Source organism: Schistocerca americana, chromosome 11 (assembly GCF_021461395.2).
Source record: "Schistocerca americana isolate TAMUIC-IGC-003095 chromosome 11, iqSchAmer2.1, whole genome shotgun sequence".
Taxonomy (NCBI): domain Eukaryota; kingdom Metazoa; phylum Arthropoda; class Insecta; order Orthoptera; family Acrididae; genus Schistocerca; species Schistocerca americana.
The window spans coordinates 52486908-52514575 of record NC_060129.1 but is presented as its reverse complement, the minus strand read 5'-3'; the positions used below and the strand labels follow the sequence as shown (position 1 = coordinate 52514575).

The following is a 27668-nucleotide window of genomic DNA, read 5'->3' as shown; positions in this document are numbered from 1 at the left end:
ATTAGTTGTAGGAAATAGATTATTAATAAATCATAGTAATTTAGAACAGAAAATAGAAACATAGGAAAGGAATGATCTCCAAATATTATTTCACTGTTAAAACAAAATATAACATATAAATTATGATTTGTGTGGTTGCCATTCCATGTGGGAGGGCCTTGGCAGAAACCTTACTAAATGAAATACATCACGAGTGACTGCGAGTTTATTCGTTTATACTGTCTATGGAGTAGTGACACTAATTAGATCTTATCTAGGGCATACTATTGCACTATTTGTGTTGCCATGGCTAGATGTAGTTACCCATATACATGTCATATGTGTGCTGTTATATTGTATGTCTCTGAGCATGATGTTTTTAAGCAATATCATAGGCTGGAGTTGAAACACAGAACCTAAAGATTCGCCTCACCATATAGCATATTCCTTAGATGTAATGAGTGTCTCAGTTCTTCAGTTAGTCGTTTTCCTTCCCATTTTTAACTGTTGTATTGAAAATGCATATCAGTAAATGAAAAAATCACATGCGATGCCTCCTTTCTTATAGTTATCTTTTTTTGTCTGTTTTAGGTATTGAACCTCTTATAATATGAGTCTTTGTCTGATGTTGTTGCTGTGCTTGTGTCATTTTCTGTGCCTACATCTACATCAATGTCTGTGGTGTGTCTGAGTTTGTGTCCTCCCAAGGATCGTGTTGTTGTGGTTGTTATGTGCCTGTCTGAGATCTGCCATATGAGTTTCCTCGTCTGTAGATCTCGTGCAGTGTTCTTGAAACCTTAACAGTTGCGTTGCTTAGAGCACACTATTTGTCTGCGTCTCGTAGCATTTCTTTGATGTCCGTATACTCTGTTACAGATCTTATACAGGGTGGTCCCGAATTCATGGTACAAACTTTAATGGTAGGTGCAGGACATTGTAACAAGGATATATTGTATAGGAATGTATAGTCCCAGGTGACGCGGTGAGGCGTAAACAGGGGAAATAACGGCCGAAAGGAAAACGAAAGATTTTATTGAAATCGTTGTTGACAAGTGTCATGTTTACAGTAAGTGTTCAAAATTGCGTCCACCATGAGCGATACATGCTTGACAGCGTCGGTGCAGCGATTGGCGTACACGTTCAAAGATGCCTGGTATTTCACGCACACCTGCAGCAGCTACAGATATGCGAGCAACGAGATCCTCATCTGAGTCAACTGGAGTCTCATAAACAAGACTCTTAAGATGTCCCCATAAAAAGTAATCGAGGCAAGAGAAATCAGGAGATCGGGGTGGCCAAGGGACTGGTCCACCACGCCCAATCCATCTAGCACCAAACGTGGCATTCAGGTAATTCCGTACAGCAGTGCTGAAGTGTGCTGGCGCTCCATCGTGCTGAAACCACATGCGGTTACGAATGGCGAGCGGAACATCTTGCAGCAGTTCTGGTAACACTTCTTGCAGAAAAATAAGATAGCTTTCGCCACAGAGTCGCGTGGGTAGTAAGTATGGCCCAATCAAAAAGTCGTTCACAATACCAGCCCACACATTAATACCGAAACGTTGTTGATACGCATGTGGACGCGTTGCATGTGGATTATCTGTTGCCCACACATGGGAATTGTGCGCATTAAAGACACCCTCGCGTGAAAATGTCGCTTCATCTGTAAATAGCACATGACCTACGAAATCCGGCTGCAACGCACATTGCTGCAACAACCACTGGCAGAAGTTCACGCGAAGAGGATAATCTGCCGGATTCAATGCTTGTACTTTTTGAAAATGGAAGGGGTGTAAGCGATTTTCATTTAACACTCTGCATACAGTCTGATGACTCACATGTACGTCACGCGCAACAGTTCTTGTGCTTGACTCGGGTCTATCAGCCACTATGTTCAAGATGCGTTCTTCCAGTCTTGGAGTGCGTACAGCTCTTAATCGACCAGCGTCATGTCTGTTGACGTCGAACGTACCTGTTTCACAAAGTTGACGATGTAACCGTTGAAAAATTCTATGATCCGGCATTCGTCGATTAGGATACTCCGCGCGATACATTCGTAACGCAGCTCTGGCGTTACCATTTGCACGGCCGTACATGTAATGCATGTCTGCTTTTTCTGCATACGTAAAGTCACCCATCGTCTACGGCAGCACAATTGTGAATGGCGCTTGTCCCTACTGCGATACATCATGTTCATCTACTGCCCTCTACCGGCAGTGACACCAACCGATCACTCCATTTCTCTTTCCCCTGTTTACGCCTCACCGCGTCACCTGCGACTATACATTCCTATACAATAAATCCTTGTTACAATGTCCTGTACCTACCATTAAAGTTTGTACCATGAATTCGGGGCCATATGAGTTTCCTCGTCTGTAGATCTCGTGCAGTGTTCTTGAAACCTTAACAGTTGCGTTGCTTAGAGCACACTATTTGTCTGCGTCTCGTAGCATTTCTTTGATGTCCGTATACTCTGTTACAGATCTTATATGTGTGAGGGTGTTGAATGTAATGTCACATGTTCAGGAGACCCATATGCCCCACATGTGCGTGTAGTACTCTAACTAAGGCCCACTCCGTTCAAGCCCAGTCGCAATGTGAACAACGGCACGGCTTGGATCCGTATGCTTGTGATGAAGCTGTACCTGTAAATTGTGGAAGAAGGAGAAAACACGATGGCCCTTGTCGGTCATCTCCCAGTCCATTTTTCAGGTCTCAAGGTGGCTGTTATTTAATTGACTCATGTCTACAAAGTTTTCCCCTGTTATTACTGGAATCTATTCATGTGTACCCCTCATGACCCAGCACACCGCCGCTCTGTGGTGGATAATGATGTCAATGCGGCAAGACCCCAGAACCACACACAAGGCTTCTACTGACGTGGTGCCAAAAGCACGCAGCATTCTGACCAGCGTGCTCCTCTTTCCTAGCCTCACTGTCCTTCCATAGGCCACTGGACACAGGCAGTGTGTTTATGCACCTGCTGCGAAGCATAGTAAGGCTCCCAAGAGAGCTGTATTATGTGTTTGTAGTGAATGCACGGGACCATATAGTGATTTCATTGCTAATGCACTCACTGTTAAAGTCAAAGACTACGTATTTTGCACGTGAACTATGCGTATACATGCCCTCAATTAGCAACAATGACAGTATTCAACATGCTTTCTTAATATAATTAATGCGTAATAAAATAAGGTATTGTGTGACATAACAATTTCTTTATTATTCAAGGGGATGTATGGGAGCGAAAGAAGTATTGTAAAGTTTATATTTTGGTACAAAGTCCATACGTGAATTTAAGGAAACACAACGCCTGCTCCACAGAGATTCCAGTACTTCGTGCTTTGGTGAACCAGGACATTCAGCTATGGGCATGCATAAACTGTAGATTCAATTTACATTTAAAAACATCGTACGCCATACGTGGACAATACAATTCACACACAGTAATACATAATCATGGAAGACAGAACACTTATTCTGAAGTTACATCACGAACTGGGAACTGACAAGCATTTGCCAAATGTCGTGCATAAAAGTAATGCAGGTGATGTAACACAAGAAGAGGTGCATGCTAACATCCAACGAGAAGAAAGTATACAAAAAAATTACTAAAGAGACAGACCACAGCGAGAATCTGTAGAAATGCCAGGTACCTCTCTGTTTGACGTGACAAGCAAACATGCACACCGCGAAACATACGATATCGTTAAGGTCAGTGTACATACTGTCGAGGAAAAAGTTTAAAATATATTGTATGCAGTATATTCAAAATTAGTCGAATCTCAGTAAAGTACGTGACAGGAAAGGAATTATACCAATTTATAGAGTTACGAAAATCTGAGGGACGCAATCCTAATAAAATTTCTAAAAAAGCGATGAGGGAACCACTGGAGAAGGAAATAAACGTTAGAACAGAACACAAAACAAACTACGACAATATTCAAAAGACAGGTCGAGAATTGTGTTAGTAAGGATAACAAGAAGAGAGCAGAACGTGTGTCGAGAAAGACTTTTGTTATACATGGTTCCAATAAGCACATCGATGTACAGGTAGAAGAAAGTTAAGACCTTCCTCGCTGACGGCTGTGCGAACACGTTAAACACCTTACATAAAAGATCACAAGTTATGAAAGACTAAGTGCCTACGAATGATAACCTCAGAAACGGAGAGGCTTTGAACGTGCCAGTGTCGTCGGCATCTAGAGAAAGTGGCTGGAGACCAGTAAAACCACGAGCAGACAGTGATGTGTTGAGCGCCCACATCCCATCTCAGGACACTGAGGTCAGAGTTTTGTACAGCAGGGCAGGTGATGGTCTGGCGGCACAATAGAATTCTGGTGCCGGCACAAGTGGTTCACAGCAAAAACCTGGCACACGTTGTTGAATGTGAATATGCATACTGCATGATCTGATACAAGTTTGCATGTGGACAGATTAAATCATCACTGTTGGATCTTGCCCACTCGTCTTGTATAGGGTGCCTAATGAATGCTGCGTTCTCAGAATTCTACACAATAACTTAAGCATAAAACGTTAGTAGTTTTAATTCTATAAAGCAGATTGACAATACTTAACTTTAATGTAAAAAGGTGTCACAAGCGATGGGCGACACGCAATATAAACTAGTCTAGTGCAATATGCAATGTTCTGGCAAGTCTGTCTCTCAGTTTGTGGATCACAACTATCAGTTCTCGTAGCACTCTCTGCTAGGCCATGCTAATGCTGTCCACTAATGTCTGGCCGAGGCTGGCAGGAGCGGCGCCTATATTCATTTCTTGCAGGTGTCAATCCATTCATGGTGCGGTCCTAATCAGTGCACCATTGGCCCATGTCGTTTCACTGCCTTCTCTGGTCTTGCGTTCTTCGTCTTCGTTAAAGGGGTCTTGTATTGAGTGCCACCATGGCGGGGGATGAATGAGTGTAGGCGCAACGATGGGCCGAAAGCTGTGGCTGCAGGGGACATCAAGCTTCCAGCCGTACCCCGCCTTCCGACCTGTGCTCTGGCAAAAATGACCCCCCTGGGTACCACCAAAAGGGTATGCGTCCACCTCCTAGTGCCATTAACCAGATGTAGATGGCGGCGACTGCTGTGTTGTGGGCGGATCCAGCTCTATCGGTAGGACGAGAGGAGGCGGAGGAGGCGAAGGCTCCACCTCAATGGGGTCGTCCTGCGGTGTCTTGAAGTGCTGTGTCCGCTTTGCTCTCTGGACCCGTGAATCAGCGGGAAGAGACACTCAAAAATCATTGTGTACAGGACAGTGGCGAAGTTGATTTTGATGGAGGCACTGCAAAGCATCTGGAACTTAAAGAAGATACATGCAAGCGCCAAGTCGACGGACCATCCCATCCTTGTCGCCAACTGTTGGGTCTTCCCCACTCGCCTCGTATAGGTTGCCTAAGGGATGCTGCCTTCTCGGAATTCTATACAACAATTCAAGTTAATAACTTTAATAGTTTCACTTCCTTAAAGCAGATTGACAATGCATAATTTTAATGTACAAAGGTGTCGCAAACGATGAGCGACATGCAATATAAATCAGAGTCTTGTGCAACATGCAGTGTTTAGGCAAGTCTGTCACAAAGTTTGTGGATCACAACTATCAGTTCTCGTAGCACTCTCTGCTAATCCATGTTAATTCTGTCGACAAATGTCCAGACGAGGCTGTCAGGAGCGGTGCTTATATTCACTTCTTGCAGGTGTGGTGCGGCCCTAATCAGTGCACCACTGGCCCTTGTCGTTTCACTGCCTTCTCTGGTATTGCGTTCTTCGTCTTCGTTCTGGCGCTCGTGGTTACGGCAGAACCGTCACTACCACTGTAGTGGGAGCAGGCGCATCGAGACTGCAGAGTGGATCACTGGAAACGTATGTTCTAGTAGGATGAATCATGTTCTTTTGGTTACATTATGCTGATGGGCATGTCCAGACATGCCATCGTCCAGGTGGACAGTTACCCAAAAGATGCACAGGTCCATATATGCTGCACAGCGAAAGCCGGACTATGTAGTGGGTGCAATCATCTGGGCTTACATGACATCTGTCAACGATGCCACCATGACAACTGAGGATTACCTGTACACTAATGCAGATAACCCGTACATTTTCATGCTCAACGACGATGACCCTGACACGAAGACAGGATTGTGGTACAGTGACTGGAGCAGAATGATACTGAACTCGTCTTGTCTCGTCCACATAAGTTGCATCGTGTGAACCTGATGGAACACATCTAGCTCGCTATCAGACGGCACCTCCACGCCTACAAAGCAGTAGTCCATAATTTTCGAGAGCACAGTTTTGTGTAAATGTAGAGATAACACACACATAAATTTAATCAGAATTATGCACAGGAAGGCTAAATAAGGGTGACAGTTATACTGAATCTGATTCTTTGGCCTGTGCTGTGGCTGGGTGGCGCCTGTGGAGAGAGCCTCTGATCAGAGTGCGTGGCATCAGGGCGCACGACCTGCAATAAAGTGCACCAAGTCATCTCTTGTTGGTGACTGGCGCCAGCAATCTCTAAGAAGGGCAGGGTAAACTACAATGTTGACAGATATGATCCTGAATTGTTCCCCTTCGTAGTTACACCATGGGAGGAACAAAGGAGTATGGAAAAGAGAGAACCTTGTTCGCCAAGGTATTTAGCCTGCAGCAGAATAGATGGGCACTGCTTTCTGGCTATAAAGCCTCTATTTTCTTTATCAAGAACCCTGAGGACGAGTTTGACGAAGTGGCTGTATTGTCGAAAATGAGAAATGTGGCAGTCCTAAATTAGACAGTATCGTCAGCCCAGCCCTGGGCATTGCTCGCCTGTGACCTGCTCAGTCATATTCCTTTTTCTGTCAACCCCCATCAACATGGTCCCCCACAACATGGTCGAGGGGACTATTTTCCGCCACAATCTTCTCTTACAATCTGACGACAAGCACCACACCAATTTAGAACAGTGGGGTGTTCACTTCATTCGGCATATCTATACGGGACTGAAAACCAATTGGGTTGCTACTGGCGCCTACATCTTGCCCTTTGAGGTAGGTTCATTTCCCAAAAAATCAAGGTGATGGTATATAGATGTGATGTAAAGCCATACGTCCTACCCCCTACATGGTGCTTTAACTGCTGGTAATTTGGGCATATGTTTTCCCACAGCAATTCCAGCACCACATGTTGAGACTTGCGAACCGTTGCAACATTCTCCTTTCAAGGCAACAATTTCTACTTGTAATGAAATGGCAAACATTTTCATGGCAAGAAAACACACTCATAACCAACTAACTGTGTAAAACACATAAGCACGTCGAGTAAAAGCCTTAGAAGGTACTGAATTGAAAAAACACACAACAGTTCTTGCTGGCTATATACAATATAAAATAATCCACTATGGCATACATTTACAACCTTGCTTTATTATAGCCATATATACATAAACACAAATTTACGTAAGTTAGAGCTTCCAGATGAGCAGGAATTCCTTATGCAACTGACTAGTTCTGACTACGAAGAAAAAGGAATTTTTTCTTCTTTCTTGGAGTACCTTTTACATCTGAGTCTAGTAATACCAGTTATGGCTGGCGAGAGAATGAATCACTCTTAGTGCCTTGCATTTTAAACAGTACAACCATTGGTGCCTTAGACTTTCACAGACGTAGCAGAGGCTAACAGTCGAATAAACCCGTAGGTGGCCGGCCGTGGTGGCCGATCGGTTCTAGTCGCTTCAGTCTGGAACCGCGCGACTGCTGCAGTCGCAGATTTCAATCCTGCCTCGGGCATGGATGTGTGATGTCCTTAGGTTAGTTAGGGTTAAGTAGTTATATGTTCTAGGGGACTGATGACCTCAGATGTTAAGTCTCATAGTGCTCAGAGCCATTTGAACCAAACCCGTAGGTAAGCTGGGAGAGGAAAGAAGCAATCCGAACCACAGATTTACTCTGACTCGCCCCCCCCCCCCCCTTTCGTCCTCAAAAGGGGACAAACGGACCACCCATTCTAATATTACCACCTTCCCGCAGGTGGGAAGACGAGAGTGAGTGGCGGGAAACCCCCAAAATATACGGTTGATATAATTAACAAGAATAAGTAAATTGAATTCAATTACACTTCATAAAATCTGTAACAATCAGTACTCAACTTCTGGTGCGTTACGACTCCCAGGCTGAACCAACGCAACACCTCTGCCGAGCCACCCGCTGCCAGCCATTTCAAAGGACGCAGGAAGGCGCGCCGAATGTCAGAACCTCCTCGCCGGTCGACAGCATACAGCCGAACTGCAAATTAGGCCCCTCGCGACCCACGCTCAGGAAGATTCTTTTCGCGACAAGCAGTTAACGCCGCATACCATGGAGCCGCTGTTCGCGTCGCTTACGCTGGCACCAGCAGAGAAGTCGCTTCTTCATGCCGCAACTGCAAACTCTCCACAAGAGCCCATACAGTCACATCATAAACCCACGCGAACAGCCCACTTTTCCCCTTTCCCTCTAGAGGGAGACACCGAAGCCTTCAATTGCGACAACAGCACCACCGCCAGAGAAAGGAGGGCGACTGCTTCACGCTACGTGCTGTGGCGCGCTTTTCAAAGCTAACTTTACTATGGCTCACCAGTGGTCCCAACACCACCAGTCCCTAGCAGTACCAGGTCTGAGGACGTGGTGGAGATCGTAGAATCCCTCAAGGTCCTATATCTTGCTGACGCTTCAGACGCAACAGTCCTGGATACCAGCACTCATGGTGACACTGAGGCATAAACTGTCTCCTTGATCCCTTCATGCATTCCCAAATGACTGACAACCTATTGCTCCAGTGGAACTGCGGCGGTTTTTTGTCCCACCTCGCTGAATTATGACAACTTTTAAGCATTACATTTGCGTTTTGCATTGCTTTTTCAGGAAACGTGGTTTCCTGTGATGTGGACCCCAGCCCTTTGTGCCTGACATGGGTACTACAAAACATGTACTGACTGTGACAGACTGCAAGGTGGAGTCTGCATCTATGTCTATGTCTGTAGCGAACCTATGCCCCTTGAAACACTTTTGGGAGCTGTGAGGACAATGCAGGAAATTACCATCAGCAATATATACGTCCCTCCAGACGATGAAGTTTTGCACCATGTATTAGCTGCCCTAATTTCTCAGGTCCCACCCCCACCCCCACTTTTCCTACTTCTGGGTGATTTTAATGCCCCTAACTTTGTTTGGGGTGGAACCAAGATTGCTGCTGTGGTAAGGTTTTCAATGATCTACTAACTCACCTCAGTTTTTGCCTCCTCATTATAGGTGCCCCCATTCACTTTAGTGTGGCATATGACACATACTGAGCCGTTGATCCCTTGGTTTGCAGTCCTGGTCTGCTCCTTTATATCCACTGGAGATCTCACGACGACTTGTGTGGTAGTGGCCACTTTCCACTCTTTCTGTCCCTGCCCCAGCATCGCCTGGACACCTGCCCATATGGGCTCTTACCAAGGCTGAATGGGATGCTTTCAAGTGCACTACAACTGTTGAATCTCCTTTGTATAGGACCACCATTACTGCCATTGTTGCCCAAGCTGAATCTTGAATCTCTAGTTCTTCAGGTTGCCCCAGTGGAAGTCAGTGCCTTGGTGGTCACTCAAAATCGCTGTGGCCATTACAGACTGTAGGTGGGCCCTTCAACATCATAAGCACCATGGATTTCTAGAGCACGTCATTGCTTTCAAACAGCATCGTGTCCAGGTATGTCAGCTCATTGAATGATGGTAGTATTGGGGACGATACAACTCCACCATTGGCACAAGAACCTCTCTTTCCCAGGTCTGGACCAAGCTCAGATGCCTTTACGGATATGAGACTCCTGCAGGTATACATGGAATTTCGAGATGGAGCTGTATATGCCGATCCACACATAATTGGAGAATGTCTTGTGGATCATTATCTTCGCACCTAAGCATCTGAGAATTAAACAATGGAGAACGACAATTCCTATCTCTCGCTCCACACCAATCCGAGCCATATAGTGCTCCCTTCAGTGAGTGGGAATTGCTCAGTGCCCTTGCCAATTCTCCTGACTCAACCCCTGGGGCAGACCACATCAATTCCCAAAAGCTTAAACGTCTGTCAGTGGATTATCAGTGCCACTTCCTTGTCATCATCAACTGAATCTTGAGCGATGGCGACTCCCCATCGCAGTGCCAGGAAAGTATTATCATCCCAGTGCTAAAGCCTGGTAAGAACCTGCTAGATTTGAACTGTTATCGTCCTATCAGCCTCACCAACGTTCTGTGCAAGCTGCTTGAATGTATGGTGAGCTGGCCGTTGTGTTGGCTCCTCAAGTCTCAGCGTCTTCTGGCTCCCTCCCAGGGCGGTTTTTGGCGAGTTCGCTCCACCACTGACAACTTACTCTAGCCGGAGACTGCCATCTGAATGGTCTTTTCCCGGCGTCAGCACCTCATTTCCGCCTTTTTTGGACTGACGAAAGCCTACAATATCACTTGGCGACACCACATCCTCTCTACTCTGCATGAGTGGTGTCTTTGGGGCCCGCTCCCGATTTTTATACGGAACTTTTTGTCGCTACGCATTTCAGAGCTCGAGCTGGTGCCTCACACTGTCCACCTCACATCCAAGAGAATGGGGTCCCACACGGCTCTGTCCTGAGCGTTGCAATCTTTTTAATCATCGTTAATGGTCCTCAATATCTCCCCACCTATATGCTGATAATTTTTGTATTTCCCTTTGCTCCTCTTCTGTTGGTGTGGCTGAACGTCGACTGCTGGAGTCATACAAAAGGTGCAGCAGTGGGTCCTCACTCACAGGTTTCAGTTTTCAGCTGCCAAGACTTGTCATGCCCTTCTGTTTTTGTTGTACTGCCATCTCCATCTGGAACTTTACCTTGATGACCAACTACTTAACTTGGCTTCCCCATCTTCGTCAGCTTAAGGAAATGTGCTGGCAGCATGTTAATGTTATTCAATGCCTGCACCACAACGAATGGGGTGCCGATCGCCCTACACTGCTGCAGCTGTGCAAAGCACTTTGCAGTCCCTTCTTTCCTAAGGATGCCTGGTGTGTGGTTCTGCTTTGCCCTCAGCATTCCAGCTGCTGGACTCTGTACACCACTGTGCGACAGGAGCTTCCCAAACCAGCGTCCTTGTAAAGGCTGGTGTTTCTCCATTGAGAATTAGGTGACAGCAGTTGCTTGCGAATTATACTGCCCATATTCATTATTCGCATTACCATTCAAATTATGATCTCCTTTCCCTAATATGGCTATCCATCCCTGACAACAGCAGCTCAGATTGGCGATGCCAATCGCAGTTTGTGTTTGCTTCTTACTGATCTCGACACTTTCCTATCACTTTTCTATGTACAAAATTGTTATGGCTTTCGTGGCCACTTGTTGACAAACTGCCTATTGGCTTCTGTCTCGGGTTCTTCGGCCGACGTTCATCTAATGATTTTTCTGACGTTTCACCAGCACGAGTGGCTGGCATTGTCGAAGCTTCACCCTCCATTGCCGGTGGTGAACTGGAGGCGAGCTCGCGGCCGCAGACTATATGTACCTGGCGCGCCAACGTCCGAGGGCTTCTCCGCGGTCATTTCCGGTGCGGTTCTCCTCTTGCTACCTGCGACGGTCGTTCGCTGCAGTACGGGCAGCGGATCCGTTTACCTTAAGGCTTTCCTCTTTCTTGTTGAAACTGTTCGCGTGTTTTTGTATTTCTACAGCTTCTCTGAACAAGCACGTGTGATAGTGCTTCTCTACAGCCAGAACTTCCGTGTCAGCGAATTTTATTACGTGGTCGGTCTCATTCAGTGCATGCTCTGCCACGGCCGATTTCTCCACCTGCCCCAACCTGCAATGTCGCTTGTGCTCTTTGATCCTGGTGTTAATTGATCGTCCAGTCATTCCGACATAAACTTTTCCGCATGTGCATGGTATACGGTATATTCCCGACATTGCAAGTGGGTCTCTTTTCTCCTTCGCCGACCTAAGACACTCTTTGATCTTTCTTGTCGGTTTGAAAATCGTCTTTACGCCGTGTTTGCGCAATATACGACTGATTCTGTCCGACACTCTGGGAATGTATGGCAGAAAGGCCGTACTCGACATTTCTTCTTCTGGTTCCTTACTTCGCCGAGTGTTTGGCTCTGTTACACTTCTAATGTAATTTGTGGAGTACTCATTGCTCCGCAGAACAGTTTCCAGGTGTTGCATTTCTCGTTTGAGGTGGTGAGGCTCACATATTCGTCCTGCTCTCGTTACGAGCGTACTAATCATGCCTCTTTTCTGGCTCGGGTGGTGGTTTGACAGATTGTACAGGTATCGGTCCGTGTGTGTCGGTTTCCGATACACGCTCTGCCCCAGGTTTTCGCCGTCCCTTGTGACCAGCACATCTAGAAATGGCAGTTTCTTGTCCTTTTCTACTTCCATGGTAAATATTATGTTGGCATGGAGGCTGTTCAAGTGTCTTAGGAATTCACCGAGCTGTTCTTCACCATGGCTCCACACCACGAAAGTATCATCGACGTACCTGTACCACACCTTAGGTTTGCAAGTCGCCGAGTCCAGTGCCTGTGCTTCGAATTGTTCCATGAAGAAGTTGGCCACCACTGGATTGAGAGGACTACCCATGGCGACACCTTACAGCTGTTCGTAGAAATCGCCATTCCACGTGAAATAGCTCGTGGTGAGACATGCATGAAAGAGCTTTTTGATGTCTTGCGGGAACATGGAACCGATGTGCTCCAGAGCGTCACTGAGTGGCACTTTCGTAAATAACGAAACAACATCAAAACTGACCAGGATGTCGTTTGGCGCAAGTTTCAGTTTCTTCAGCTTCTCAATGAAATGTCCTGAGTCCTTAATGTATGTGTCGGTCTTCCCCACGTGTGGCTGTAGCAGAGAGGCCAAGTGTTTCGCCAGTTAATACGTTGGTGAGCCAGGAGCGCTAACGATCGGTCTCAGTGGAACGTTGTTCTTATGGATCTTGGGTAATCCATACAGCCGAGGTGGTAGGGCTTCTGTGTTGCGCAGGTTTCTCTGTATGTCCGCCGGCAGAGAAGACGCCTTGATTAATCGATTCGTATTCCGAGTGATACGCTGCGTCGGATCTGCGCTTAGTTTTCGGTACGTCGTCGGATCTAATAGGACTCGGATCTTTTGCTCTTCGGTCTTCATTACGACGGTCGCATTCCCCTTATCGGCAGGCAGTACCAATATACTCTTGTCGGCGTTGAGATTCTTAATGGCTTGTACCTCTTCTTTCTTCAGGTTGCAAGCTGGTGGTTTTGCTCGGCGCAATATCCTGGCTGTTTCAGTGCGTATTTCCTCTGCCCTTTCACAAGGAAGGGTCCGAATGGCTGCTTCGGTGTTGGCAATGATATAGGTATAGTTCTCGGGATGATAGCGAAATTCCCTCCTTTTTGAGGAACAGACACTTCCTCTTCGGTCAATTGTCGTTCAGTGAGGTTGACTACTGTGTGTGACATGTCGGGAATCGCCTTGTCGGTCTGCTTCCGGCATCTTTCAAACTTTTTCTTTTGCCGCTCGGTGCATCGCTCCGTTCGGCATTCTCCTGTGAGTGATGCTGTCGATCTTGTCCCAGTCGTCTCGATGCATTCAGCTACTTAGTTGATAGAAAATGTCCAGAAGTTCCTGATCCGTTCTTGCCAAGTCTCTCCGTGTTGTATGTATTCGCTCACGAAAGAAAGCTCGTTCCATTCTGTCGTAGATACGATGTGCTTGCACGGTGGTGAATAGGCGCTTGCATCTCAAGAACTTCGGTGTAGCACATTCATCTCGGCACCGTGACAGAAAGGCGAGAGAGGACATCAGTCGCGCTTTCTTCTTCCGTCGTTGGTCACGGCGTCGGTACAATCTGCAAATATCCTCCCCGTAGAGGCGTAATACAAAATTGTTAAGGCTTTCGTGGCCACTTGTTGACAAACTGCCTATTGGCTTCTGTCTCGGGTTCTTCGGCGGACGTTGATCTAATGATTTTTCTGACGTTTCGCCAGCACGAGTGGCTGGCATTGTCAAAGCTTCACCCTCCATTGCCGGAGGTGAACTGGAGGCGAGCTCGCGGCCGCAGACTATATGTAAACACGGCGTAAAGACGATTTTCAAACCGACAAGGAAGATCAAAGAGTGTCTTAGATCGGCGAAGGAGAAAAGAGACCAACTTGCAATGTCGGGAATATACCGTATACCATGCACATGCGGAAATGTTTATGTCGGAATGACTGGACGATCAATTAACACCAGGATCAAAGAGCATAAGCGACATTGCAGGTTGGGGCAGGTGGAGAAATCGGCCGTGGCAGAGCATGCACTGAATGAGACCGACCACGTAATAAAATTCGCCGACACGGAAGTTCTGGCTGTAGAGAAGCACTATCACACGTGCTTGTTCAGAGAAGCTGTAGAAATACAAAAACACGCGAACAGTTTCAACAAGAAAGAGGAAAGACTTAAGGTAAACGGATCCTGGCTGCCCGTACTGCAACGAACGACCGTCGCAGGTAGCAAGAGGAGAACCGGACCGGAAATGACCGCGGAGAAGCCCTCGGACGTTGGCGCGCCAGGTACATATAGTCTGCGGCCGCGAGCTCGCCTCCAGTTCACCACCGGCAATGGAGGGTGAAACTTTGACAATGCCAGCTACTCGTGCTGGCGAAACGTCAGAAAAATAACTTTTCTATGTGTTCACTTTGTAGTCCATATCACAGCCACTGGTTCGTCTGGACCTATCTCAAAGCCCAAAAGGCTCAGTTCTACCTGTGGCCTCCACTGGCAGTTTTTCTCTGTTCTTGGTGAGTTCCAGGACTCAGAAACAAACTACACAGATGGCTCAATGGCTCTTGTTGGCTTCACTTATGCTCACGTTGGACATGCTGAACAGAGCTCCTAGCTGGATTGCTTCAGTGTTTTCACTGCACAGTTGGTAGCTACCTCTTGCACTCTTCAGTATATCCATTCCTGCACAGGTGAGTCCTTCGTCATCTCTAGTGACTCTTTAAGTATGTTACAAGCTCTCAATCAGTGCTTCCCTCACCACCCTTTGCTGTTAACTATCCAGCAGTCTCTTTGTGCCCTTGGCGACAGCGGACATTCAGTGACCTACATTAGGACCCCAGGACATGCTGGGATCCTGGGCAGTGAACTTGCTGGCAGGCTGACCAAACACGCTACCAGTAAACCAACTCTGGAAATCTTCGCACTGGAGACTGATCTCCAGTTGGTCTTATGCTGTAAAGTTTTCAGGATATGGGATGCTTAATGACACATGGTCAGTACACCAAATAAACTATGTGTTGTCAAGGAGATTACAAATCATCCATGCAAGCCACTCGCAGGGAGTCTGTTGTCCTTTGCTAACCCCACATCAGCCGCACCTGGCTGACACATAGACACCTCCTCCGTCGCTAGGACGTACCTCAGTGTTGCTGTAGGTCCCACTTGACTGTCGTCCTCATCTCACTGGACTGCCCTAGTTTAGTTGCTCTGCAGTGGACTTTTAACCTTCCCATCACACTGTTAACGGTGTTGGGAGTCAATGTCTTAACGGTTGACATCGTTTTACGTTTTATTTGTGAGGGGAATTTTTATCACACAATCTAATGGTGAGCATCTGGCTTTTTCTACCTTTATTTTAACTCCTCCTCACTCTTTCTTTGCTGTTTTTTAGCCTTGGTGTTCGTATTTTTCCAGTCCAAGTTCGTCTAGCCTTGTCTTTAAGGCTGGAGGTTTTAGTGTGTTGCAGAGTGGCTCGCTCATCCTTTATTCCTGTTGTGATCACCCAGTCCTGGCCATCTGCTACATTGTTCTGATACCATCCACTGTTTTTTCGTTTAGTTTACGTTTTCCCCTTTGGTTAGCCTTTTTTGTTTTCTTCTTCAGTGTGGTTTCGAGTCAGTCTCTCGCCTTTTACTTTCCCGAAATCGTTTTGGTAATGTTTTTAACCTGAGAGCTGTTTGAATATTGGGAAGGGGACAGATGAGAGCGTAGTTTGATCCCTTTACTCCCCACACCAACCAACCAATTAAAACTGCTCTCATAAAGAATCGAACTCAATGCAGTTTTCGTAGTACTATAGCTAGGAACATGTCAGATCTATTGCCAGAATGTACAGATATATTTTATATCAGACCTCAGCTTGTAAATCACATCCAGCGAAAATAATAGTTGGGTTTGACAATGCATATGACTGAGTGAAAAACAATATGACTGTGAGCAAAATGCAATTTAACGGGTGAGTGACTAACATGATACACAGTGTTATAATTAACGAGGCATCCACAGTCATCGTTAGTCAGCATCTTATGACACCACTATACCCAGATTAGTATGGGATGGCTACTGCCAGCAAAATCACTTGCTTCTGATTTTAAATCACATCTCGTAATATGACAAGGATTTCAGGTTTCCAAGATGAATAATATATGTAAGGAAAATGCTCATAAATCAGTTTGCAGTTCAACAGGAACTAAAATTTGCAGAAAACTGTACACGTTTGAACAGCGAGACCAGTAATTGACTACGAAACATTTCCAGCTCATAAAAGCAGCCTAAATATCATCTCCATAAATGTAACAGACGAGAGGATGCTTGCGGATCTTATGTATTTTCCCACAATTTACAATATGGTTTGAGTTAGTTAGGAACGTAACAGTATGTCAGTGCTTGAAAGGCTAGACGGCTGTGACACAAAAATTACATGTAAGATACAAGTGGTAACTTTCATGAAGACTTATACCATTGGCAAAAGTATTTAGCAGTAGTATTTCCACTGTCCACAACATTTCCAAACAGAACACAGGCAGTGGTGTATTCCTTCATGTGTAATGACAGCACCTTCAAGACCATCTTTAGTGTCACAATGCTACAGGACATGCAGATGTTGGATCTCAAGCCATGGTACTGAACGTCACGAAAGACAAGAAATTACTGCTATGTCCAAATGCATTCTCATTCCATATGAAGCATCTAGCAGATACACTTCGATCAATGTAGATCTAATAAATCACAAGCTAGATTCTGTTTCCGAGTATTAGTTGGACACAGTTTTTTTTCAGGGAATAATCTAAATAATCCCTTGCTGATCACAAAACTCAGAGCCAGCAGGTAGGAGGTAATTTGTGATAATGTTCCCATCACTGATAAATTATACAGTTTCCTATCCCTCCAAGTTTACTTTGCCTGCAATTCTGAATAGTAGACAAACGATGAATGGAGCTGCATGGTGGAAAAAACATGTTCGCCAACAGAGCAACTTACAAACACACGGAATTCAAGTGCATTCCTAAACCGAAATATACTGATCACCAATGCACTAAATCACTATTTTAAAGAAAAGAAATCCTATTAACTGTCTCTCAAAGTGAAAGATTAAAAAATCTGTTAAAGTGCCTGTTCATGCTAAGCAGGAAATCTATCTTGCGGTCGTGATGTGAAACAAAATTTAAACTGTCACTAATGTTCATTACATTACTTTGCAAATTCAACTTTTCTGAGTGGTTTTCCAGGATATCATTTCACTTCAGTGCATGTTCATTGTTTTCAGTGTGATTGGCTTCTTCTTTCTTAGTGCATTAGATTAATTTCACTTCAATTATTGTTTATGGCACATATTGTCTCTCAAATGGTTCAAATGGCTCTGAGCACTATGGGACTTAACTTCTAAGGTCATCAGTTCCCTAGAACTTAGAACTACTTACACCGATCTAACCTAAGGACATCACACATATCCATGCCCGTGGCAGGATTCGAACCTGCGACCGTAGCGGTCGCGCGGTTCCAGACTGTAGCGCCTAGAACCGCTCGGCCACCCAGGCCGGGTGCCTCTCAAAACTACTTACTATAACTGAATTATATTTTTATAGTAGGTTTGTGTTCCTGCTACTTTCATGAGGTGAAACATTATTTTTCATCATTAGAGAGGAAAAATTGTGTGCCAAAATTATAAATGAAAAACACTGTTTTGAGAATCATTCGGCTAAAAGTCCGTTAAGTATAACAAATATTTTATAAAGTCATTCTTACATTTCAGAGTGAATCATAAGTTACGCCATTTCCTGTTAGTATTCTACGTACAGTAATCCATATGCGGAGAACGAACTTTTAATTTATGGGAGCACAGTCAGTCCCATGGTTTGAGATCCTACATCTGCATGTACTGTAGCATTGTGACACTAAAGGCAGTCTCGAAGATGCTGTCATTACATAGAAAGTGACACACCACTGGCTGTGTTCTGTTAGGAAATTTTTTGGGCAGTGGAAGGACTGCTGCTAAATACTGAAAGAATTGGGAGTGACTCATTATTATTAACAAAGTTTATATGTATGTAATATTTGTCAAAAATATGGGAGAAAATGCTAGGAAAGCTTATGGCGTGTAGTTTTTATTTTCATGCATGCAATTTTGGGCATGGTTTGCAGGTCTCCACCATATCCATTGTACATCAGTGCTAGAAACACCACTCAATAAATTGCCTGCTACACCACACCCCGTCAGAGATCACTCGTGTATAGAAGGTGGCTATCATCGGTTCACAGCTGAGGCACGCCCATGCTGGGTGGTACCACTACCAGCCCCAATAACCACACATATGAAAGGCAAAGACTCATCGCTCTGTAGACGTTGTGTGTGGCTGCTTCAGCAACAGATTTAGAGTACAGAGTAGCGGATCATTTTTTAACAGCGAAAAACTTTGTGGCACAAAAACCCACATACGACTGATCTAACAGAATATAGACTTGCAGCATCTTGTCCACCCAGAAAATCTGTTGGATTGGAGGAGTGGGGATCATGCACTGGGTGTACTCATGAGGCAACGAGCTGTAATTAAAGTGGGGATTCCATAAAATATTCAGTAGTAATGAGAAACTGTAGTAGATTAAGTGTCTTAAATCGTCACTGATTCTGGTCAGGTTATAAATGGTAACCATTAAAGTACCAGTAATGATAGATTAACGCCTGTTTGTGAAGCAGCTTCCACAGCTCCGTATTAAATTGCCCAAACAGCTCAGAGTCTGGCACTCATCTGTAGGAGTTTTTTGAATCTGGAGACGTGACTTTGACGTCTGTCAGTGATCTGTGCATTTAAAAACTAAGTAGCACTACTTCAAACATTCAGTGTCACACCGTGGGTACACCTTCACCAGACTACACACACACACACACACACACACACACACACACACACACACAAAACACACACACACACTCAAAAGTGTGCGAGGCAAACATAAATACACTGCCTTCAACGGGACCACACCAAGTTACGCACTGTGGGAGTCAAAAGGGCTTCAGAGCTGTTGGTTCCTGTACAGTCATTCAGGATTCACGTCTGTTTCTCTTTATATAGAAAATAACCATTATTATCTCATGCAGTTATCAGAACTATATAATGTGTTTTGAGTATGTCAACTGTATGATTTTCAATAGAATCAGCAGCATTTGCAAATCTGTCTGCCCAAAATATTTCTAGAAAAAGGAATTATATATTTTATCGATCAGCGGATATTGGATTCATTATTTTAATACGTCATTTACCAGAATAATGGAAATAATTACTTCTTAATTGACTTTAGTTTCAGAAAATGTTACTAAATTCTTCTCCTGAACACATGCCGCACAGTGCGTTGTATCAGCATGTAGATATTTTCGTTTAGACTCGTCCTAGCGAGATTGTCGCATGTAAATTACATACTGCAGCACTTTCCAGGAAACAAGATTTACTTTCCAACGGTTGTCATATCGAGACAAGTACATTAAACTTTAATTTACTCTCATGTTCTCGCTGTCGCCTTAGGGCGCATCACAGCCAGAGGAATATAAGACGAAAGTCTCTCTCTCTCTCTCTCTCTCTCTCTCTCTCTGTCTCTCTCTGTCTCTCTCTTTCTCTATGTGTATGTTTCTGTGTGTGTATGTGTGTGTGTGTGTGTTTGTTTGTGTTAGTTCTTGTGTGTATGTGCATCTGTCAATGAGTGTGATTGTGTGTAGGGGTAGAGGAGTCCAGTTTGGTATCATTGCTGTATCCGAAACGTCACCACTGAATGGTTTCCTGGTTAACAGTAGCTATCTCTGTTTGACGAGTTAGGGTCAAGAAACTTGTTGATAATTGGGTTTACTTTTGCTCCTGTAATAACAGAAACTTCTCTTTAAATAGCAGGAGACGTCATTAACATTATTTGTCACATTTGCAAGTGTCAGAGAGGACTGCTGCACACAGAGACGTAGTAGTGACTCAACGAAGTGGAAGGCAACAACTTCTGTAACGACTGGATTCTAAGGTCAAAAAGCTAACGATCACGAATTAAAGTGACAACATGTGATAACTTTGTATCTTGAGAGTTGGAGTGTAGGAATTTTTTGTGGAGAGTGGATGAAGAATTTGAGAGGATGACGTAACTGTGCATCTGTACGTTAATATAAAACAACTTTCTCAGTGTTCTGTATCACAGAAGGGAGATTTATCAGTTGTCAGAGAGATGAGTTTTAGAATTGGTTACAGTTGTACCACTCTGATACGCTTCTTCATCAGAAGTGTGTGTCTGAAGGAAAGTATGAGAGTTTCTGTGTTTTGTGTAGGACCCTCTCTGCAGCGGAGAAAGGCAGGAGGCTGATCAAAGCAGCTAACGATGGGACAGTGAAAGAGCTGCAAATGCTGCTGGCAGCTGGGGCTGATGTGGGTGCGACGGATGGGAACAAGAATACTGCGCTGCACTGGGCAGCCTGGGAGGGTCACGTGGAAACGGCGAGCTGTCTGGTGGGGGCTGGCGCGGAGGTGGACGCCGGGAACTGGGTCCAGAACACGCCGCTCCACTGGGCTGCATGGGGCGGCCGGCCGGCCGTGGTGCGGCTGCTGGTGGCGGCCTCTGCAGACCCCAATGCCAGGAACGTCGACGGGGACACGCCGCTGCACTTCGCGGCCGAGCATGGCCGCACGGAGGAGGCGACTGCACTACTCGATGCAGGGGCTGACAGCGGGGCCAGGAATCACAAAGGGAAAACCCCAGTGGACCGCGCCAGGCAGTTCAACCACCAACACTGGATAGACAGGATAACACGAGACTAGCACTACAGTACACACCTCTGAAGTAAATAGAACACTGCTCTAGTAAAATCATAACAGTAGCGACAATGTGACATTCATATACACTAATGTGTGTAGCAAGAAGCGAATTTCCTTCCATGAAAACTCAACAATAATCGAAACGTATATCATTAATAATAAACATGTTTTTCACTAAATTCGTTATTGTAAAGTAATTGGTAAAAATATGCTGTTACACATAACACCACAGTCCGTGTGGCAGTAAGAGGCTGTACTGTTGTGGTAAGTTGCTGAACTACAGTAACAATAAATCTTGAATTTAATCAACAACAATTTATTTATTCAGCCAACTACACAGTTTGCAAACACTGCCAGTGAGGTCCGTCAAGTATTACTTTAAGTAAACAGTTATGATGAAAGTCCAAAGACAGTCGTCTGAACAGAAAAAGAGCATGTTGTATTGAGCAGGAACATCAGTCATCCCCAAGGAAACCCCAGAGGCTTAGTTTGTGTCTCAGAATACTGTAATACAGTATCACAGTAGCTGTGGAAAAAATAACAATGATTACTCAAAACAAATCATTCCTCTTACAATACCATAAAGCTATTACAGCACTTCTTAAAAACATCAAGAATTTTCTTACTTGCCAAGGACAAGCATTTACAAGAGAAACACACTCACTAATTATATCCATGTCTTGCGGAGATGCAAATGTGTTCACAATGCAACGATTTCCAAAATTTATGATAAGGCATACACCCACAGATATTTTCATTGAAGGAGTCCACATACATGAAAATAAATCATCTTTGGTAAAACAATTACTGACTGGTTCTTCCATGTAGTATGCTGCACAAAGTGGAAACCGTAAGATCACGACAACTTAAAGAAATAAGAGGTAAAATATTATTAATCTGGCCTTAAGAGTCAATGTAACAATCTATCAAACAATGCTCAGAGCTGTATCTCATCTAGAATAATTTAAGATTATGTTTACATGTTATTCTAAGCCAATTACATACATGAAAAACAGTTTTGCATCACCCCAGTTCCCAGAACTCCTGACGATAGATGTTGACTTTGGCTACTGTATCACGGAAACAGTCTATTTTACTGTTCAGAGTTGTCTATATCCACCGAAAGATGTAAACAACCATGTATGAGCAGCGCCTATTAGACGGAGGGAGTCCGACAGCTGATCAGTTCCAGTCATTCCACCAAGAAGGAGGTACACGGCTAGTGTTGTCTGTAGTTCAACCCAGCCTAGACGGTCAGTACTGCGGTCTGATTGCATTCGCATTGTTTGTGTCAGGAAGGGCTCTCAAGAAGGGAAGTGTCCAGGCGTCTCAGAGTGAATCAAAGTGATGTTGTTCAGACATGGAGGAGATAAAGAGAGAGAGGAACTGTCGATGACATCCCTCGCTCAGGCTGCCCAAGGGCTCGTATTGCAGTGCATGATCGCTTCCCACGGATTACGGCTCGGAGTAACCCTGACAGCAACGCCACCATGTTGCATAATGCTTTTTGTGCAGCCACAGGACGTCGTGTTACAACTCAAACTGTGTGGAATAGGCTGCATGATGCACAACTTCACTCCAGATATCGATGGTGAGGTCCATCTTTGCAACCACAACACCATGCAGTGTGGTACAGGTGGGCCCAACAATATGTGAATGCATCCCTCAGGACTGGCATCACGTTCTCTTCACCGATAACAGTCGTACATGCCTTCAGTCAGACAACTGTCAGAGATGTGTTTGGAGGTGACCCAGTCAGGATGAACGCATTAGATACACTGCCCAGCGAGTGCAGCAAGATGGAAGTTCCCTGCTCTTTTGGGGTGGCATTATGTGGGGCCGACGTACGCCACTGGTGGTCATGGAAGGGGCCATAATGGCAGCACGATACGTGAATTCCATCCCCCGAACGATAGTGCAACTATATTGGCAGCATATTAGCGAGGCATTCGTCTTCATGGATCATAATTTGCGCTCCCATCGTGCACATGTTGTAACGATTTCCTTCAGCATAACGACATCGCTTGACTAGAGTGGCCAGCATGTTATCCAGATATGAACCCAATCGCTCATGCCTGGGATAGGTAGTGCGGTTTATTGACGACGTGACCCTTGAACCACTCTGAGGCATCTACGCCGAATCGCCATTGAGGAGTAGGACAACCTGGAGCAACAGTGCCTTGATGAACTTGTGGGTAGTGTGCCACGACGAATACAGGCACGCGTCAATGCAAGAGGACGTGCTACTGGGGATGAGAGGTACCGGTGTGTACAGCAATCTGGATCACCATCTCTGAACGTCTCGCTCTATGGTGGTTCAACATGCAGTGTGTGGTTTTTATGGGCAATAAAAAGGGAGGAAATGATGTTCATGTTGAGCTCTATTCCAGATTCTGTACATATTCCGAAACTCTCCGAACCGAGTTGATGCAAAACTTTTCTTGATGTGTGCGTTTTACCTGCTCAAGAGGCATCAGACAAGGCGCTCTTGCCTAACTTCTCTCTGTAAATAAATGAATGTATGAAAAGGAACTTCATATACGTCGGTCAAATGTGACCAAACATATAATTTGACATAAACTTCTACCTATTGTGTGAAACTAGTATATAAAAAGAAGACGAAAATAAACTTAAGTAACCAATTGCTCTAACTGGAACGACTTAGCAGAAGTCTTGTTGGGCAGAGTAGTGCCCAACAGCCAACAGCGTTCCACAGGTTACAACCAGAGTAAAGTTAACACTACGCTATAGGAGGCTCACGAGGAAGAGTAAATAAGCTCACTATGCAATTAATACACACTGGCCTACGGTTACTATTAAAGGAAACGTAACATATCCAAATACCTCAATTACAATACGAACAAGAATGAGTGACGGTGGATAAACAGTGTTACGTGGATTAGTACAATTTTGAACAGCCAGACTCCCCTTTAAGACAAGTAACGACCTTGGTCACAAAACCTGGCTTAGGCCTGTACTATTCGTATTTTTATTTAATAATGGACATTTATACTAGATCTTAAGTCACTGGCAAGAATAGTAGGAATTAGTACACAACAACAAAAATAAATAACAAGCAGCCAGATCAGTAGTTTTCTCAGAACAGTCCATCAGTTGGCTCACACTAAAACATATTGTAAACCAGAGCATATGTCTGTAAGAGAAGCGTGGAATACTAACACAAATCAATCACAACTAACGAAATCTGCAGTTAACACCGAAGATCAGCTACTCTCACAGCCCATGAATTGACCACACAGAAATGTATCTGAAGTTCCACCACTGCACGCAATATATAACTGCCAAACTTTGTACAAATTGACCAGGTAAAGGCGCCAGCAAAATCGTTGAGGAGAACATTAACTGAACAAAGATAGAGGTGGAACCAGAATGCGATGGATTACTGCGATGTGAAACCGGTACTTGGTGAGACATATCAAGTGTCACAGTTAATTACAAGAATCGCAGTATCGGGCAGTCCAAACCATTTTCCTTCCGCCTAAGGCCTGATGTATTAATCACACAGCTCCATTGGTCATCTACAATCCAAGACTCTGCAAAGTCTAACAACCGCAAACACAGCAATAAAAGGTCCCCCTCAGCGTCCATGACTCTGACCACGAAATTCTCCATCGGCCATGTAAAATTGTCCTTCACGTGCCCAAAATACCCTGTGCTCGGGCACCTACAGCTGACCAGCGGAGCTAGGAACTCTTAGCTTCGCTGGAACCAAAGAGTGCGCGTGAGCTACTGATACACACTGGTACCAAGAAAACAGAACACGTGTGTGGCACATCCATATTACTGGTATATGAACTCTATGGTTAGAATGCATTTTCACTTCAAATCTAAGGCTGCTTCTCTGTGTGCCGACGATGCATTAATTGGCGACCTCTGTTATAATATGACATTAATAGCAATATTCACACCACTTAGTTATGAACCCAGACTAAATTTACTCATGTGTCAGCAGTAGAGATGGTTTGAAAGCTAGTGTGTTCATAGCATGGCGTTAGTACCAATATTTGCACCATATCGTTTGCGCATAATATGAAATAATATAATAGGTTTACGTATATTTACAACGAATTGTACAAAACCGTTAGTAACACATGTCCCAACAGAGCTGTAAAACTGTAGTTCCACAGCACATTACGATGTGTGGGGTAAAATAGACCTTCACGGTGACATAGCAGGGTGCTGCTGCATATTTTCCCTTTTTCAATTTTTGCCTTCCATCCGTCGTCTGTGCCTCTCCCTGCACCAGGCGTCACATCGGCAGTGCGCCTACACGTGCAGCAACTCTGGCAGGGCGGCTGCCCTAGTCAGCTGTGTGATGAACTGCAGAAAATGTACCGCTTGTTCAATATGCAGATTGAATAGCATTTGGGATAGGCTACAACCCTGTCTCACTCCCTTCTCAACCACTGCGAGGGCTTTGTGTATATCTTGGCTACAATAATGAATTCAATATGCTTTTCGTAGTTGCTTACCCGCACTCCTATTTTTTAAATCATCATTAATCCTACTCCTGCATTACCTCTATAACCCTGTATTCACCTTACCAGAAGTTTTGTTTCTCCTGCCAAAGAACGTCGCTAATTCCCACTATATCCAGCTTTCACCTGTCCATTTCCCTTTCTAAATTTTCTAACCTACCAGCCAGATTAATGGATCTGACATTCCACGCTCCGATCTGCAGAACGCCAGTTTTCTTTCTCCTGATAATTATGTCCTCCTAAGTAGTTCCTGTCTAGAGATCCGAACGGGGGACTTTTTTACCTACAGAATATTTTACCCAAGAGGGCGCCATAATCATTTAACCATACAGTAAAGCGGTGCCCTCGGAAAAATTACGGCTGTAGTTTCCCCTTGCTTCCAGCCGTTCGCAGTGCCAGAGCAACAAGGCCGTTGTGGTTAATGTTACAAGGCCAGGTCAGTCAATCATCCAGACTGTTGCCCGTGCAACTACTGAAGAAACTGCTGCCCGTCTTCAGGAACCACACGATTCTCTGGGCTCTCAACAGGTACCCCTCCATCGTGGTGGCAACTGCGGTACAGCTATCTGTATCGCTGAGGCAAGCAAACCTCCGCGCCAACGGCAGGGTCTATGGTCCATGGATGGGAAATGGAATATATTACACATCAAAATTGAAACTGATACCATCTTCATTTCATCATGCACACATTTAATCATCCAAATAAAGTTGTCAAAAGGGTAGACGTTCCCATTCAGACAAAAGTGAAACTGCGACCTATGAACACAAGACAGTCAAACAAATTTCACAAAGATAGACATGAAATGGAACACACCCTAGGCAGAATGGTGCAACTGAGGTGGTAATTCAAATAACACAAGTACAGGGAATAATTTACTACTTTTTCTATAATTCAAGTAAATAATTGTGATTAGGTTAGTGATCCGTCTGCTGAGTTCCTGATATCCACATTGATGGAAGCTAAACAGCTTCTTTGACTCTCCGTGAATGATAAAGCATAATATGTCTATCAAACGATTGTAAAAGTTAAGCTATCATTACCCATAGATAATTAGGAATTCATACTTCAGCTGCACAGCTATTGACCTTCACTTGGGGAGTATCAACAACATATATGTCTACATGGATTCTCTGCGAATCACATTTAAGTGCCTGGCAGAGGGTTCATCGAACCACCTCCACAATTCTCTATTATTCCAATCTTGTATAACGTGCAACGAACGAGCACCTGTGTCTCTCTGTACGAGCTCTCAGTTCCCTTATTTTGTCGTGATCATCGTTTCTCCCTATGTAGGTCTGTCTCAACAAAATATTTTCGCATTCGGAGGAAAAGTTGGCGATTGAAATTTCGTTAGAATATTCCGTCGCATAGAAAAACGCCCTTGTTTCAATGATGTCCAGCCCAAATCCTGTATCATTTGAGTGACACTCTCTCCCATATCTCGACATAATATAAAACGTGCTGTCCTTCTTTCAACTGTTTCGATGTACTCCGTCAATCCTATCTGGTAAGGATCCAACACCGTGCAGCAGTGTTCTAAAAGAGGACGGACAAGCGTAGTGTAGGCCGTCTCCTTAGTAGATCTGTTACATTTTCTAAGTGTCCTGCCAATAAAACGCGGTCTTCGGTTAGCCTTCCCCATAATATTTTCTGTGTGTTCCTTCCGATTTAAGTTTTTCGTAATTGTAATTCGTAGATATTTAGTTGAATTTACAGCTTTAGATTTCACTGATTTATCGTGTAATCGAAGTTTAACGGATTTCTTTTAGCGCTCATGTGGATAACTTCCCACTTTTCGTTATTTAGGGTCAACTGCCAATTTTCGAAGCATTCAGATATTTGTCCTAAACCGTTTTGCGATTTGTGTTGATCTTCTGATGACTTTATTAGTCGATAAACGACAGCGTCATCTGCAAAGAACCTAAGATGCCTGCTCAGATTATCTCCCAAATTGTCTATATAGATAAGGAACAGCAAAGGGCCTATAACACTACCTTGGGGAACCTCAGAAATACCATCTGTTTTCGTCGATGACTTTCCGTCAATTAATGCGAACTGTGACCTCTCTGACAGGAAATTACAAATACAGTCACATAACTGAGACGATATTCCATAAGCACGCAATTTCACTATGAGCCGCT

The 27668-nt window shown here is 44.6% G+C and overlaps 1 protein-coding gene across 1 annotated transcript in view; it reads left to right on the top strand.

Annotated features, from left to right (window-relative positions):
• LOC124553878 (ankyrin-3-like) overlaps positions 1-21664 on the top strand; it is a 58267-nt gene extending 36603 nt beyond the window's left edge. The window contains exon 5 of the mRNA XM_047127881.1: positions 20544-21664. Coding sequence (XP_046983837.1) covers positions 20544-21030 — 487 coding nt within the window. The 3' untranslated portion in view covers positions 21031-21664. The remainder of the gene's footprint in view (positions 1-20543) is intronic.
• Positions 21665-27668: the final 6004 nt, after the last annotated feature.